Raw genomic sequence first — 18,464 nt, 5'->3', positions numbered from 1 at the left:
GGCAAGGAGAGTCATGGTCCAGGCGCTGATTCTTTCCGAAGTCAACGATAATAAAACTGCAAGTTGTACAGAATTGTGCAGCTCGTTGCTGCTTAATATTCCCAAAACTCAGTCTGCCAAGCCGACCTTGAAGACTGTACACTTGCTACTAATTAAAGAATAAAATTCAAATATTTTTGTAAAGCCCACAAGACCTTCTAGGGCAGTGGTCTTCAAAGTTTTTAATTCCGCGCCCCCCCAGTGTAGAAAAAAAAAATCACCGCCCCCCTCCCCCCCTCAACATTTTTCACAATTGTTCTATTTAACTGGCAATGTTTAAATATTTCTAGACGTATTTAAACATTGCAGCTAAGTTCTGTCACTGTTTTAGAAATGTAAACAAATACAGGATTTCCAAACATACTATTCTGGTGAGGCAGGCCTTACTAATGTGTAATAGTATCCACAGTGTGATTATTCGAAATGGTAGTGGGGGTTTCAGAGAAAATTTGGAGTCCCTTTCCTCTTGACGCCTTCTCCCAGCCAGGATTTAAATGACAAAGGATGTTAATGATGGCCCATTCCAGATGAGCTTACTGCAGCTAATTTTTTGGGCTGAAAATAAAGCATAATGTTTCTTCTGACCAGAGACTGGCGCCCCCACTGGGATCACTTGAGGCCCCCCTTGGGGGGCCCACCCCCCAGTTTGAAGACCTCTGCTCTAGGGGAAAGGGCCCCCAATCAATCGCTACCTCATCACCTTCTATCATCCGAGGCAATGCTTATGTGCGTCTAACTTATTTCTGGCCTCAGTACCTAAAACGAAAAGGGCAAGATGTGGGGCCATTCCTTCTCATATAACACACCCATATTGTGGAACACTCTTCCTCCACATCTTCACTCAGTGACCCATTATCGCTGCTTCCGGAAGCTTCTCAAAACCTGGTTGTTTCAAATCGCGACTCCATAACCACCTAGACTGCAGTTCTGCCTGATGCTGCTGGAGCTGGGATGCCTCCTGGTAGCCATGTGCTTAACAAATACGGAAGAAGAATAATGAAATTCATTGGCATTTAATTTGGAGAATCGCTATGTCGTTACAAGACCGGAGGCTACCATTATGCTTGTTGGTAGCCCCCCAATAATACCACATCAGACATGTGTTCAATTGCCTTACAGTAATGTTTTGCAAATGAAAAAGAGTTAGACCAGTCAGCGGCCCTCAAGATATCCTCCAAACTGCTGCCTTTCCAAAAAGGTCCGACTAGCCATAGCTCCCTTCAAAGAATCAGCCTGCCAATTGCAGAGTCCACCTTGCAATAATTGTACTGGTAACTGCTCTAAAGGGTTTAACAAAGGAAATCGGAAGTTGATCAGTACCATCAGGTGAAACTTGCTCATCCTGGAATCTTATTGCCTCATGCAATTCACAACACATAACTTTCTGCAAGAATCAAGCTGTGGGAAAAGATGGTTTTGGACATCGTTTTCATTCTCTTAATGATCTCAAAAGTTACCCCAAAGGCATCATATAATCTGTTACTTGCTCCAAAGCTTGACCACTTTCGCATTTCAAAGAAGCAGGTTGTTCAGTGTATGGGCTTGACATATGTTATGGATATTCTGTTTTAGAATGTTTACTTTTTGATGTAAAAAGTCTTTCAAGTGATGCATGGAGTGGCATGAAAGGAATAATGCATAATGTTAGTCTCTGCGTCTATAACGAAACTCAAATTCTCTTGGCATTTGATTTGGAGAATCGCTATGCTCAACCCAATGTCAACAAAGCTGAGTGTGCTCGTATTCTAGAAGTGCTAGAAGCCGCATTAATTTGGTGTACAGACAGAATACTCTGCTTTCATCCGTGATAACTGGGACTCCAAGAGAACATGATGTGATAGTATTCAAATGATTGAAGCAAGGCAAACTACTATACTTTGCTTACCCATATCAAGTTCTAATTATCATATCCCCACCAACGTTATGAATATATGCATCATGCGGAGGAGTTGAGAATAGCAGGGAAATTATGCAAAATAAACGTACCAAGAATATATGATGAGTAATCTTCCACAAAAATAATAGGTGGAATCTCTGCCTCATTTCCTTGTTTTAAAGTTGAAGATTCATGATTGGGACCGGTGTTTATCCCAGTTTACACTGTATACAATGTACCAAGTCTATATCCACTGGACACGCTTGCCTTAATCTAGCAGTGCTTCCAATGATTATTCCTGTGCTTTTTTCACGTATATTGAAGCCTCAATCCCCTACATTGAGCTGTGTTCTGGCTCTAGGTAAAGTGGTGAGAGGACCCTAAGCATAACAGAGAAGGCCTTCCATAATGTTGAGCCAAGAAACAGCAGCCACCCCCACTGAACAGAAGTGCTGAAAACTAAAGTCTCTGACTGAAGATCGAAATGTCCTGATGGAAAGAGCTCCATTTGCAGGCAACATTTACAAAAAAGCACTTGTAACATTATGTTATATAACGTGTTGGGCCAATGAAGATTACTTCAGCCATTAAACAATGCCCCCTCGTCTTTACAGCAGCTGAGGGTCTACACATTCTATAGAAGGTGTTCGTTCCCTTGTTAGTTATGTCTTCCAATGGCACGAGATACAATGGCGGAATGGCAGTGAAGCTGAATGCATTATTATTTGAAGGCATGTGAAACAATAAAAAATAAATAATTCTACTACAATAAATAATTTAAAAACCAATAGGCACTGGGTCATCATGCAGCAGAAAATACAACAAATAAGACAATAAAAACCCTCTCCTCACAGTATATTCCTGACCAAATTTCAGGATTCCATGAGCTAAGGCAGTTTTTCTCAGAGTACATCTGCCTTCACTTACACCAACACTATACTGTTGTAGGAAGGCAAGGTTCAGTTAGAACATATCCTCCGGCTCAACGCATGGTAACTTGGGTAGGCAGCTTTAGAATCCTGGAACCATCTAATGATCAAGACCCACAATTCAGAACTCTAATTTGAGGGAAATAAGATTTGTGTGCTCTAAAACCAATTCTTCCCTCTACAAAAGCTGCAATAAAAACAGTCATCAATGAGGAAAGTTCAGACGGAGGTCAGGACTCTCCAGAAGAGCAACATCTTCAATCAATAGTCAACCTCCACCACCCAAGACATGTTGAACCACATGTTGAACTATAAATAAGAAGTCAATCTCTGGTACAGCGATGCCATAGAAGATCCTTCTGGTGTTTTGGTCCCCGACGCTTGTGACACTCAGATGCTGCTAGCAGTGTTTAAAAGGTTCAGCCAGTGTTTTTGAAGTCATAAGGCAGCAGGCTAGTGACAGCAGGGGTTGTCAATGACAAGCATGACATCAATGCCATACAGCTCCAGTAGGTCCATGAGAAAGCCACGGTCTCCTTGAGGATCCAGGCCCATGCTCCTTGCGTGGTCTGCAGTTAATGTCCTGTCCTGACTTGATGAGACTTCCAGCAGGGTCTGGAAAATGCGATTATTCAGTTCCATGAAATACCTTGGAATTTGCAGAGTCAGGCAAAAGGGTACATCAGAAAGAGAAAAAAAGAAAGACAAATTATTGAACACAGCCTATCAAAGAGCTCTGCCCATCGGAACCCGCACAAATCAACTTCAACAGTGCAGACAAAAAAGGCTGATGTGGCTTCAGTGAGACGGGGCTTGTATAGACACCACCTCTCCCAGAAGACACAGCAGAACCTAATCTCCTACAGATATCAAACAATGCAGAGTACATTCTTGCTATATACCCCCTTAATTTAAACAGGTGGTGCAGACATGGATTCTTATAGTTCCAATACATAACACTAGGAATGTCATCACTCAACGAGAACGCAGGACCTTTCACCACCTACCCCTACCCTTGTAGCTCAGCTACTCACACCCCTGAAAGGTTAGAATCCTGGAGGGGCTGAGGCAGCTCTTCATCCTACCCTGATCAGTAAAACGTTTACATACAGGTGAGTTGAATAAGAGCACCAGTATCATGGTCATAGTACTTTTAGAATTAGGTCATATACTGCTGTTCAAGATTCCATTTATCAAAACAGACCCAGTACTTCAAAGTTAATCCTCATGTGCAGCAAGAAATGCAGACTGAGAATAGAAACTTAAATGCAAACTCCCCTTTCCTTCAAAAGATGCAGACACCCCCTTGGAGCTAAATATTTCAAATGAGGTGCAGACACCAAGCAAAGCTAAACAGTTCAAACTGCTGGTTTCAAACACTCATAATGGGAGATATGTGCCTTAAATGTCCTCTTCATACCCCTTGACAGGAGAAACTGCTCCACCACCCTTCACAGGTGATGGATTTTTCACTGATGACAAGATGGGAGCTGCAGAATGGAACATATCTAAGCATAACCTCCAAAAAGATGGACAATAAGTCTTAGCCGGTCTTACTCAAAACCGGAAATGCATACAGTCCCTCAAAGCTCGAGAGACTTATATTCTCACAGCTCTGCCTCTGAAACCTTGATGCTCAAAGTCAAGCACCGAACAACTAACATATATTACACTGGTCACCATAGGTACAGAATTAAGATATAGTGCAAACTCAAAGGCGTCATTATTGACCAAGACCCACCAAACATGGCAAATTCCACATCCATGAGGATAAACAAAACATAAACACCCCTGGCCGGCCTTTCATAAGGCATGAAGCAGATGATGATGATTATTGGGAACTTATACTTCGGAGTAATTTAGCACACTCACAGAATAAACAGGTCTTCCTCCCCAGAGCTGCAATCACTGTCAACGTCCTGCGAATATAACAGCATCTGCCTTCATGGAAAGAGAAGGATATCTTACTCCATTGGTTTGGAGGTTAAAGGCAGGTAAGAAAACAAAAAGCATGGAACACCACAGATCATCCCAAAAATGAAAAAAAGTAAGGCACTGTGTGATGTTAAAGTGTGAGAATAGTAGAAACGAATAGGCACAAAAGGTGTGTTCCGATTAAGCCCCATATCCGTTCCCTCCTTTACCTCACCTGGTGACAAGGTAAGTGCACACCACCTTCCACCCATTAAATACTGGAACCTGCGATATAAAAGCATGTCTCTTAACCACCACAACAATCAAAAGTGCAAGCTCACATTTAATCTAAAGGTGTGCTATGCAAGCAAAAATATATGCACTTTTACAAGCTCCTCATTCTTTTATGCTAGGTATGTATAGACACTTCTAAGCGATGACCGTAACAACTTCTGTCCGTGTATCAGGCCAACCTTTCCTAGAGAAAGAACATGATTAAACATGGAGAGAAAGGTGGGAGAAACAACTTTGAATCAAAATATTTTGTACAGTTTTCAAACCAGCTTTAGGCAGGGTTGTAGCACTGAAAATATACTTCTACAAATGGCTGAAGAAGCACTCCACTTAATGGACTCAGGACCCTCAGCTTACTTGTGTTGCTAAACCCACTTAGGCCTTTGATGCAGTCAACTACAGCTCTCTGATCAATATCCGTAAAGAACGAATAAGCACTGAAGATGTGGTGGTTCTCCTCCTGTCAACCCAAATGGATAAAATATGTAGCACTTTATCCAGTAATGGCAGCCTACTATAAAAAGGCCTACAGGCTCCATCTTGTCCCCCACTCTTTTCTATATTCATCGTGAACCATGTGGGGCTAGTATCAGAAGCTCTGTAATACTTTATCATTCATTTGCTAACAATACTCAGATCTATATAAAGATCTCATCCCCAACTGACAATTCACCGCTCTCCAAAACTCTTGAAAAAATGAATGTTGAATCACAACTTACAATTCCATGCCTCAAAGGCAGAATTTCTATAAACATCATCAAAAATGCCCCATATAGCGGTTCAAGCTTGGACTGAGCCATGTTCTCTAAGACTGTGAACCAGTTATTCTGGACAATGGCAAATCCCTGAGTAAATTTCACAACAAACAATCTACAAATGCACATTTTTGCTATGGGCAAAAGTGGAAGCTTCAACTCAAACTGCTCTGCTGTAGCAGACAGTTAATTTATGACAGTGATTTAAAGTCCTGAGCTCAGAGATGTTTACGTTCCAGACTCGCATGGCAATTCCTTCATCAATGGCCTTCCTAAAGATGAAGCCTACCAGAAAGCACAGCCGTCTGGTGTGCTGAAGACATCTTCTGGACATTTGGAAAGCTTCTCTGAGAATGTATTCTGCCCATTGTTTACTACTGGCTTTGTAACACATATTTCCTCGCTTTGTTAATTGCTGGTTTTATTTGTTTTAGGCTATCTAGGTTGAGTTAATCCATACCGTGGAGCATACCCAAATTACTGTACTCTTCCACGAACTCGCTGAGGTGAACAGGCCTTTCAATGCCGTTTCCATCTTATCGAATTTGCTGCGTATTCAAAGACAGGCTAGGTGTTTATTTTTCTTACTCCGACTTCAAAGGGAGAGGATTTATTTGGCAATCCTGCTGGGTACCCATGTGAGACGAAAGGCTGTAGGATATTTTTTCTAGCACACAACAAAATCTAAATGTATGTAAATGAACTGTGCAAATATTTCAGAATTATGAAAGCACCAATGAGGCACATTTCTTTGTAATTCTGAAGTGTGGAGGAAATAAATATTTGAATATGACCAAAACAAATAAATACACTTGGTGATGCCATTTCCACACATTATCGTTTGTACGCTGTATAGTTTTATCAGAAAAACTGTATGTCTGTGCAAACGTGAAGGCCTTTTCAATTGAAAATGTGTTGCCCGAAATGGCAGTGCGCTATCGCACCATGCATACTCCACTCTACGTCAGTTCACTCTACAACGCTATTCCCCTCTCTGCTACGTCACTCAACTCTACGAATCTCTACTCCACTCTAGGCCAGGCCACTCCACGCCACTCTAGGCCAGGCCATTCTACCACACTCCACGGTATTCTAATCCACTCTATGACACTTTATTGCACTCCACGACACTCTACACCCCTCTAGTCTACGACGCAAAACTACACCAGGACCCTCTACTGCATTCTACGACAGCTTACTCAATGCCACTTTAACCCACCCTACATCACTCCACCACACTTTAGTCCACACTCATCTTCACTCTGTGCTACGCCACTCTACGACCCTCCACTCTATATCACTTTACTCTTTGCACCTGGACTCTAAGACAAGACACTACTCCACGACACACTACTCTGCCCCACCACACCACGCTACACTTTGCCCCTCTACAACACTATGCTCCACTACTCCACTCCCCACCACACCACGCTACACTTTGCCCCTCTACAACACTATGCTCCACTACTCCACTCCCCGCTCCACCACGCTACACTTTGCCCCTCTACAACACTATGCTCCACTACTCCACTCCCCGCTCCACCACGCTACACTTTGCCCCTCTACAACACTATGCTCCACTACTCCACTCCCCGCTCCACCACGCTACACTTTGCCCCTCTACAACACTATGCTCCACTACTCCACTCCCCGCTCCACCACGCTACACTTTGCCCCTCTACAACACTATGCTCCACTACTCCACTCCCCGCTCCACCACGCTACACTTTGCCCCTCTACAACACTATGCTCCACTACTCCACTCCCCGCTCCACCACGCTACACTTTGCCCCTCTACAACACTATGCTCCACTACTCCACTCCCCGCTCCACCACGCTACACTTTGCCCCTCTACAACACTATGCTCCACTACTCCACTCCCCGCTCCACCACGCTACACTTTGCCCCTCTACAACACTATGCTCCACTACTCCACTCCCCGCTCCACCACGCTACACTTTGCCCCTCTACAACACTATGCTCCACTACTCCACTCCCCGCTCCACCACGCCACTCTATGCCCCTCTACAACACTATGCCACGACACTCCACGACACGACACTCCACTCCACGACACTCCACTCCACTCCAGTCGTGGAGTGTCGTGGACACTCCACTCCACTCCACGACACTCCACTCCACGACACTCCACTCCACGACACTCCACTCCACGACACTCCACTCCACGACACTCCACTCCACGACACTCCATTCCACGACACTCCATTCCACGACACTCCATTCCACGACACTCCATTCCACGACACTCCATTCCACGACACTCCATTCCACGACACTCCATTCCACGACACTCCATTCCACGACACTCCATTCCACGACACTCCATTCCACGACACTCCATTCCACGACACTCCATTCCACGACACTCCATTCCACGACACTCCATTCCACGACACTCCATTCCACGACACTCCATTCCACGACACTCCATTCCACGACACTCCATTCCACGACACTCCATTCCACGACACTCCATTCCACGACACTCCATTCCACGACACTCCATTCCACGACACTCCATTCCACGACACTCCATTCCACGACACTCCATTCCACGACACTCCATTCCACGACACTCCATTCCACGACACTCCATTCCACGACACTCCATTCCACGACACTCCATTCCACGACACTCCATTCCACGACACTCCATTCCACGACACTCCATTCCACGACACTCCATTCCACGACACTCCATTCCACGACACTCCATTCCACGACACTCCACGCAACTCTTGTCTACCCCACAAACTTTAAGCCAGGCTGAGAAGCAGCCACGCTGGTGTACAACTTTGCTAAACCACATTGACAAAGCCAGTAGCTCTTGCATAGGTAAGACCTATTGGTGTTGCCAATGCCCATTTTGCGTTGCAGGAGATTTGACCACACTATCTCGATCCTCACATCAACTAACTGGAGGCAATGGCATAATTTAAAATGTCCTGAATCTCTTCTACTCCCCCCATTTAAAATTAAAACCTTGGGCAGTCAATGAGGTTCAAGAAATGGACAATCTCTTCCACTTGAGCCTCCTACATTTTTATATTATATTTAAATTCATTTTCATCAAGACATAAAATGAAAGCGCACATAGCACATTAAAACAGTGTTCATAGTCCCTTAAAAGAAAGTCAAGTAATTTACACCTTTGAGAAGTAATTTACTGCCTTTGCATACAGTTTAATAAGTAACTTTCTACGCATACCTATTGCCAGACCAAAATGCTACAGTCAAGGTCACAGATCTTTTGATATTTATTGGTCACCCTGTAATCTGATAGACCTCTCTCCAAGTTGACACATCTCTCCATTCTCCAGTACCAATCATTTCAGGCAGTGCCATAAGTATTTGGAATTTGCCTCCCCCAGACCTCTGCACTACCACAACACTACCACCTTTAACAAGAATTTTCAATCCAATAGGTCTCGCATTTACGTGAGTTTAAGCTATTGGCATTGTAAATGACAATGCCTTTAATTTATATATGTAAAACGAAAACAAAATTAAAAGGCATTGTTATTTGCAATGTCAATAGCTAATACTCGCATAAATGCGAAACCTATTGCATTGCAAATGCTTCTTTCAGTGTTTCATGTGGACATTACCATTTCAGTTTGCCGTACCACTGCATCAAATGCATGCTTTGTACGTGAAAGGGGCGGGTTGTAGAGCCCAGGTACCTGCTTCCACCTGCCACACATGCGAAGGAGGTCAATTTAGATTAATTTATGTAAAGTTATTTTAGGTGGATAGTCCAAACAAATCTGTCCGGAATCCCTCTACCTGGACCATGTTGAACATGCTATACCCGTCTTTACTATCAATAGCTTTTCAGCTGGACCTCTACGGGCTGGCAACGATACAGCAGTCTCACACCTGCATTTAATGTATTTAAAAATACTGACTTTCTTAAACTGATGTAGCATGTATTGTCAACACCACTTCTGCTGGAACTTGCAGATACTGATAAAATTCTAAATTGAAAAGGTGCGTTTACCTGTCCAAAGTGAAATGCGAAAAAAAGCTGTAATGCAGCATTGCAACTACTTTTAATGTTGTTGTTGTTGTTGTTGTTTAACACAGCTGTGTTTAGAGTGGACCTTGAAGCATTCTTTCTACATTTCTGCGGGAGAATCGAGACGCTGACGGCAGTGCTACAGACATACGTAATTTTAGTCTGAAGATGTTGATGATTGGAGAGCGCCACTGCAGTCGTATTTCTGCGCTCTATAAATTATCAGAAGAGACTAAAAGTGGTATTTCAGTAAAAATAATAGTTCTCTCCCCTGTCCATATGTAACAATCGTAAATAGACATTTTTGAATGGCCCTTTGATGACGTCAGCTGCGTTTGTAGACCTACTGCGACATCATTCATCGGCAGGCACCCTTAACGTCTGGTAGGCTATACATTACTTGTAATGGAAAGTGTAGTAGTCTACAATGCTCATATAAGCTACAAAGCATTGCTACGTCATTGATGTGATTAGACACAATTGGTGACGACATGCGCATGGTTACCCGTTATGTCAGGGATGATGTTGCTAATGTATCTGTGGATTCTGCGCCATCATGGGAGGTCAGAAGCGCTGCGTTAAAATACTGATGCAGCAGAGAATAGATAAACACAGCTCAGTAAATCCGAAGTGTTTAAATAATACCCCGTCTTTAGTTGATTTGAAAGAGAGATGTTTAACTAATAATACCAGATATTACAAGGTAACCGAAACTTACTAAACAAGTGAAAGAGCGCCATGCGCGCGTTGTAGGCATGCTGTGAGCGTGCACATCGGCGTGGCCTGCGGCTCGTGCCCAGTGGCGGTGCCTGCGGACTTCGCCGTACTTGAATAAGTGCTGCGCGGGTTGTGCAAAGCAGGGAGGGGTCCGCCAAAGCGCCCAAAGCAACAAAAACACAAGCCCCTGCACGCCATGCTGCACGGCCGAGGAGCCTGCCTGCCCAAGAAGAGCTACCGGGAGGCGACCAAGGTGGGTGAGTGATGGCACTGCCGTGCCTGCGAGTGCCGCGCTGCTATGACTCAGTGCACTGGAGCAAAGCGCCTCACCAGGCTGTGAGTTTGAGAGAAGCGACACTGCTAAACACAGAACCGTGTGCAGTACCCAACTTTCTAGCACAGTGCGAGCTTAACTTTCATGCGCAGGGTGCGACGTCACTGCCGTGCGATAAACCGAGAAGGGGCGAGACACTGCAGTGTCATTATCGTGTGTTTAAACACGGTTTCTATTCCCTGTGTGCCACTGTCTCACCCCGCATTAAAAAAAAACTGAAATTGCATGAGGCTTGCGAGGAAGAAAGGGGGGACAGGAGATGTGCACACCGCGTGGCTGTACGTGCTCGTACACAGGCTCCAATCGCCAATCGCCCTGCGCGTGCCCATCTCCTGTCCCACTTCCGAGGCAAGTCAGCAACAATAGATCTCGCTGGCGACAGCGCTTTCGCGCTGCGTTCGCCAGGCGAGACCTAAAAAGGATCTCAAAACCCTCCTGTTCCATAGACATTTTGACTGTATAGGACTGCAGATTCACTCTGCTCCTTGTGGCAACCTCTTGGTCCCGCTTCTGGTGGCAGTTACCCTGGAGTTACTTTACTATCTGCCTTTCAACCAACAGTTGTAACCCAGGCGTTAATTAGGTTATTCTTTTGCGTTCAACATTTAAGTTTTTACACAATATCTTTTGTACAGGATTTCCAACACCCTTGGGCCAAGTTTGTGTGATAGAAAACAGCTTAAATAACTCCATAAAACATAACTGAGACAGTGAGGCATAGATAAACAGTAGCAGAAACAAGTCTACAATGCAACCAGAGGAATAAAACACTGTCTCTCGAACCTAATATTGTCTTATCAGTAAACCAAATATCCGTCTAAACAAACCTTGTGCCACATTCACAACTAAGCCCAAAACGGGGTCTTAAAATGAATATATGAGTGAAATTACAGTAACATTACAGGAAAGAAATCACAGACACACATTACCCGTTGACAGAAAAGGAGCAGTCTTTTGCTTTGCAGGCAGTGATGGAGCTCTACCCAAGTGTGTTCTGCCAAACAAGATATCTACCTCTCTATCCGCCCATCATAGTTGCCGTCCAATATGTAAGCACAAAATTGCCTTACCACTTGACACCACCATAGCTGCGATATGGCAGTTTGTCATAGAACCGGGATAATGTGCCAAACCCCGTAAGTAAATCTCCCAATGTATCCCCTTTGAAGGGCAGGAAAGGTAAATGACAACTCCCTGTCTTTGCCTGATGCCCTGCAACTACAGGGTAAGAAATCATGCATATTGCTCTTTTTTTCCTATTTACAAGGCTCTCACAAATGCAGACATGCACTTTACCCTAGTGTGCCTCTTCAAGTCTTATTCACATAGGACAGAAACCGACCATAGTACACTCCAATCTGCATTCCATTCCCATTGCAGCCCATTTGGCTCACAAAGACACATCTAACAATCATGATCTCACTTATTACAATCTGAATGTTTTGTTCCTGACCAAACCCTGGTTTTCTCACTCCTGTATCCCTCAACTGCTCATGTTTGACCAACGAGTTCCTGATGAGGGTGTACTGTACACTTCATTTGCATAACTTGCCTATTCAAAACACTTAGAGGCTTTGCTATCATTCACAAACCTTACTTTTCCGTCACCTTTTGCTCCTTAGCCACCTCTAGCATTCTTAGAATGACACTCACCACACTACACTGTTCCCAACACTCCCTGAACAGTACACCTCATTACTGCCCAATGGTTGCAACAAAGATTTATCTGACATCAACTTGTACATTTCCTATGCTTCCAAAGTGCCATCATGGCAACTTAAACGTGCCACCCACCCAACAGCAAATCTACAAGAAATGAATTCTCCTTCCATTCCTCCCTAAACTCTTTGAATCTCAGTTCAGCTTCGGCAACAACCTTTACCGCAACCTCTTTGAAAATCTGCTTGACTGTTTCTAACCTATCCTCTTCGAATGGCCAAACGATTTGAGTCTAAAACTTTAGATTACTCCTACCAAATCTCCCTGCAGAGACTCACCCAACTAGATCCTCTAAACATTTCCCTGTTGATACACTTCTTCAGACTTGGTCTTCCATGCATCTTCTCCTTTAATATGACAAAGATACTGTTCTAACAGTATTTCTATACTCCTCTCTAAATCTGTATCCCAAAGCAGCAAAGGCAAATCAAAACTCAATTTCTATTGGTTCTTCTAAAGCCTCAATACTTTCAAGCAAACTAAATAAAATCTGGAGCAAACAGCTAGTCAAAATTTCCAAAAGACACCCAGGCTTTCAAATTGGCATAAACACCAATACAAATCTGTATTCTACATCAAAATAAATTCCAAATAAGACAACAAAATTAAGGCCTTATTCTAAGCGGACATTGCACTAACCCCTTTTGTCACCCCTGTCTTTTCATTAAGTCAATGAATGTGAAATAACTGTCCTATGATTGCATGAAAAGGTAATTAAGCATTGCAACTGTATTATCCAGCCTCCATTTTCTGCATTCAGGGTTCTAACCAGCAGATTAATTTGGTTCCATTGGGAGATGCTATCCGTAGCACAGTTGCTACACAGGCTCAATGTGGTGAGGTTACTGAGAGATAGATATATTTTGAGTTAAAAGAATGGCTGGTGTTTTGCAAGTCTCCTTTAGGTGAGTGAAAGCCATTCTAGCTTCTCTCCTTTTAGAACGTGTTCCTGCGCCTTCAGATTCCCCTCAGTTATTTTTCTCATACATACAAAGTCTCAATGCCCAACACCTTCACATCTAACACCCACCTTGAAATAAGCAGAGCCAGAATGATTTGTCCAGAAAGAGAACTCTGGGCAAAGACCATCCTCAGATGTGTGTTTACAAAAAGCATTCCTGTTTCCAGTGTGAAAAGCCCCAGTAGAGGCCATCTGAATAAGCTCCCATAAGTTTAGAGGTCCTAGAATCAGTGACTAGGACATTTTCTTGGTTTGATACATAAGGTCAGGACTAGGTCTGGACTGTAGAGCTGCCCCTGATGCAGTACTCTGTGAAGTAGAAAAGACAGTGGCATGTCCAGAAAAAAGCAGGGCCCCTGCCCTAGCCTTTACGGAAGGGATTACAGTGATTCTTCTAAGCAACAGGTATGGGGTTTGGGATGTTTGCAAACCTTGTGCCTTGCAGCACAGTCCATAGCCGCAAAAGTACTTATCTATAATTTGGTTGGGAACTCACACAGGCTATTGCAGTGTTCCCCATTAATGTCATAGTTAAGAAACCCAACAACTGTAGTATGTACAACAATATCAACACATTCAATAACAATTACCCTTACCATCTGCGCTGCAAACTAGCCTTATCTTTCCCCTTGTTATTCTTGTTCCTACTTTGAAAATACAGACTGCAATATCCAAACCTTGGTGTTTGTAACTTTTTTTCTTTGTATTCCTTTTACCTCTGTAAATAAGTGATTAACTATCGACTTCAAAGTAGACAGGCAGAAAAGTTCAGTCCACATTGTATCTGATCATCTTCCTCTACAAAGCTAAATACTTTTCATCCTGCAAGGAACAAGAAAAATAGGCCCTTGACCTTTCAACAAAGACAGAACCACTAATGGAACCAATACTCTCACTTTCAACTCAACCCACCAAGATCAGCTCATCATGGCGCCATTTGCTTCAAGACAATACAACCACATCACCCGTGCCCCCTCCTTCAACGCACACCTTCACTGGCTCCCACTCAAGGACTTCATAAAATTCTAAATATGCTCCATTACTGACTGTTATTTGTACTAAATAATCTGTATTATTATTCTCTTAAATGTTTTCTCTTGAACTGCAAATGCACCTCTCAAAGCATAAACCTTCAGAAAAAAATAAAACCAAGAGAACACAGATGTTTCTCTTTCACTCCTTTACAGCATTACCCTTTTATCACCCACCCCCATCCAAGTCTGGCCATCTCTGAATTTTAAGAAGCAACTATGGATGTTTCTCTTCACCAACCAAAATGCTCTCCTTTAAACCTCTCCATGCTGCCTCTGTGGCCTACTTTTCTATATGATTCTCACCATTGCGTTACTCTATAGCATTGATGCATTGTTTCTTCTATTGCACAGGTCACCTATGATAGAAGACTCCACTGTCTGTTCTGTGTGAAGCCCTCTGCAACTTGATGCTAGACCTGGACAATACAATACCCCCCAAAAAAATGTAAAAAAGTGTTGCTGCCATCATACATGAAGCTGGCAAAAAGGTGGCAAGAAAAACTGTATAATCATTTTTTTATTATTTTACACAGCCCTACATCTCAGTTACTTTTTCCTCAGTCAGTTGCCCAAGCTCACTTACCTTTGGTCATTGAGCCGCCTGAACTTCTCCTTATCTGCACTGTTGACTTTCAGGAGTGGTTGCAGGTGTTCATGGTGGGTTTTCACATTCTGGTTATCCACATACACATCATATAGATCCTGTTTCTCTTCAAAGATCCTCTCAGTTGTACCTATAGGGGTCAGGAACAGAGAAGGTCAGAAAAGGCTTACTGCCCTAGATGTGTCAACCTACCCAGCAGTGGAGATGTGGCAGCGGGCATGGAAAGAGCATTGACTTCAGCATCTAGTAACTGAATTTGCATTGTTAGCTCCAGGTGCAACCAATCAAAAAGATTCATTCACAAATGACAGAAACCAAAGAATAGAAATAACTTACTACTGAAATAGGTGTACTTGAGATTATTGAAGGTTGGTGAATTATGTTATAAGGTTTCTTCATGAGTGCCAATTCCATGCCACTGGATAGGGAAAGGAAGGTAAAGGGAAGCAGATACTTACATGCCACATAGGAGACTTCGGTGTCCAAGGTCTCGATATCAGCAACATTCACGTAGAAAAAAGGTTTTGATTCAGGAACTGCCCCTCCAATGCCAGGCAGCGAAACATTGGCTAAACAGCAACAGCAGTATACTAATAAATTAGAGACAAAGAGAGGATTTAGGTGGGATTTAAGGTTGAATGGAATAAGAATAAATACAAATAAGGGGTCTAGCTGTCAAGTTCACACAGAAATGATTAGACTAAACAGGGCAAAAGACAGGTATTAAAGCAATCATCTTACTCATAATAATAGTCATTTACTGTTAGCATGTGGGCCCCTGTACAACAGCAAATAGATTACAGAATCCTGTAATACGGAGTGAGGACCATGAACTGAGTACATACCTTAGTTTGTGACAGTCATAGTTCCATCCCAAAATGCCAGAACAATAATATAGTGCCAAATTTCAAAGCAGCATTAGGGATCCGTAAGTGGTAGGCCTACCTAGATCATATCCCCAAAAGTGAAGACTTGGGGCCAAACACCCCATGGAGAAAAGCAATGAGGCATTGCTGCTTCATATGAGAAGGAAGCAAGGAATGTGCAGGAATAGTATTCTCTGCACCACAAATATTACAATTAAGTTATATTTGCAGGTGATTATCCTATCCAAATTTGAGATTTAACCCACCACAACAGTTACTGTTTTAATGCATCTCTTTAATAAGCTGTTTTTCAATGACAACTGTCAGTGCTTATGGTTCCTGCGCTTGCTTCTAGTTTCTGCGCTTACTTGTAGCCACCATGCTGGAACTGCATTCCTCGCCATAAGATGAACGAGGTCAAGTGAAGAAACAAATATAGTCCAGAATTGAACAAGGGATGGCTTGCCGGAATTGGGAATAAGAAGAAACAAATGTAATGAGAGTTGAAACGTCACGTGTAGACCGAGAATCACTTGATTGACGATCAGATATTACCCATTCGCCGCTTGAGCTTGAAATTTATAGAGTCCACATATGGATCATACCGGACCTTACGCACTCTCTTAACCTTATCCCTTTTCTTAAAAAGACCTAAACAAGCTAAGCAACATGGCAAAACCTCTTCCTTAATGTCCTGTCTTCCACAGGTCACTAGAGGGACATTCCTGGTGTGGAGGAAATCCACCCATTTCACTGGCTAGAACAGGCGTCCGACTCAAAAAAACTCGTTGGCTGGAACACACGCATGGCAGGAAGGCTTTCACTTTTAGTACTTACCTGGAATCACAATACTGGGTGGTGTTGCACTGTTATTCCATCTACTGCTTTACTGACCGTCAAACTCAGGTTACACTTTTTCGCACTCCATACCATAAATACCTGCACCTGCACACTTGGTCACTACAGAGCCCATCTACAGGACTGGTTAGATGTCAGCCCCTTTAAGGCGACTGTTGATGGGCAGACTGGGACGAAGGAGTATTTCCAAGCTATAACGGGCCCTTGTTTGCAATCCCCTGGAGGCCATGGCCCAGCTCAGACAGAGATGGGAGGGGTGTATGGGTGAGCTGGAAGAGGTGTAATGGGGCGATGCCTGCATGACTCCTCAGGAACTTGAGATATCTGCGAGACTCAGATTAATCCAAATACACCACGTACACCTGACCTATATAACACCCCAACGATTGGCATGCGGATATTCTCTCTGAACCCAGGTGTACTTTAAGCAATCCCAAAAAGCAAATTATTTCCAAATGGTCTGGCAAAGTCCTGAGATTATTCAGTATTGGACACTCATAGGCACAGCCCTCTCTAGGATTCTAAATAGCTCAGTCACACTGACCCCTGAAGATGGCCATCCTAGGTATTATGGATGGGTCTGGGAGGACGCAGGGTGAAAAAATGTTGGTGGAGTTGGCGGCTTGAATAGCCAAGCGAGACATTGCACACTCCTGGAAATCGCCAAGATCGCCTAGCATGAAACTATGGAGATGTGGCGTGGACTGGTGTGCTAAGCAAGAAGAACCGATATATTTCGATAGGGGATGTCTTCAGATACCCAACTAAAGTCGGGGTAACTAGTGGGAGCATTATGGCACGTCTAATATAATGGGGACTGAACCTGGAAATGTTGTCCCACCTAGGTAATATACTGAAATGGGGTTGGGGGGGTGGAGAAGAGGGTTAGATCGGGACGCATTGTTTATTTTGATATTGTAACTAAACTTTACAAAAAATTGCTTATATAAAAATTTAAAAAAAGGTGAGTAGTCACACTAAATACTTGTAATCCACGTACACCATCGTGCTTATCTTATTTAAATTCATAATATGCTTATGTGGGTAGTATCTTGACACAATCCAAACCTTTTATTTCAGAGAAACCTGCCTATATGAAGACAACTTTCCATTTTGAATTGTTTAAATCAATTTACAATCATATTTTGACAGTAGAAACCTCTCTGGAATACCCATTATAAATAATTGACATGGCTTTTTAGGTTGAAGCCTACCAGACAACGCAATTGCCTGGTTTGCTAAAGACATCTTATCTTGGAAACATTCAAAGAGCTGACCTAGGAATGCATTCCGCCCACTGGTTACCATTTGCTTTGTATCTCAGTTTTGCTTGCCTTCTATTTGCAGGCTCTACTTCATTTAGGCTGTATAGCTTGAATTAGTCCATTCCATGGAGCATACCCGTTTTACTATATTATTCCACAGTGCTCACTTTCTGTAAACAGGGCTCTACAGACAGATGTCAAATGTTAGGCTCGGTCTTCTATGGGAGCTCGGTGTTTACTTTTCTTTCTCTGACTTCAA

General features: G+C 43.2%; 1 protein-coding gene across 3 annotated transcripts in view; it reads right to left on the bottom strand.

The window, feature by feature from the left end:
* Positions 1-2,613: 2,613 nt before the first annotated feature.
* DENND11 (DENN domain containing 11) overlaps positions 2,614-18,464 on the bottom strand; it is a 182,601-nt gene continuing 166,750 nt past the window's right edge. The window contains exons 6-9 of one of the 3 annotated variants that reach the window (XM_085652018.1): positions 15,675-15,806; positions 15,196-15,346; positions 4,717-4,785; positions 2,614-3,493 (exon numbers count right to left, since the gene is read on the bottom strand). In XM_085652018.1, coding sequence (XP_085508144.1) covers positions 3,298-3,493; positions 4,717-4,785; positions 15,196-15,346; positions 15,675-15,806 — 548 coding nt within the window. In that variant the 3' untranslated portion in view covers positions 2,614-3,297. Of the gene's footprint in view, positions 3,494-4,716; positions 4,786-5,141; positions 5,237-15,195; positions 15,347-15,674; positions 15,807-18,464 lie in introns of those variants that run through there. The other 2 variants (XM_085652020.1, XM_085652019.1) reach the window with 2 other exon arrangements.

Source organism: Triturus cristatus, chromosome 4_1, assembly GCF_964204655.1.
Source record: "Triturus cristatus chromosome 4_1, aTriCri1.1, whole genome shotgun sequence".
Taxonomy (NCBI): domain Eukaryota; kingdom Metazoa; phylum Chordata; class Amphibia; order Caudata; family Salamandridae; genus Triturus; species Triturus cristatus.
The sequence above is the reverse complement of the archived record's forward strand: the minus strand, read 5'-3'. Positions and strand labels throughout refer to the sequence as shown.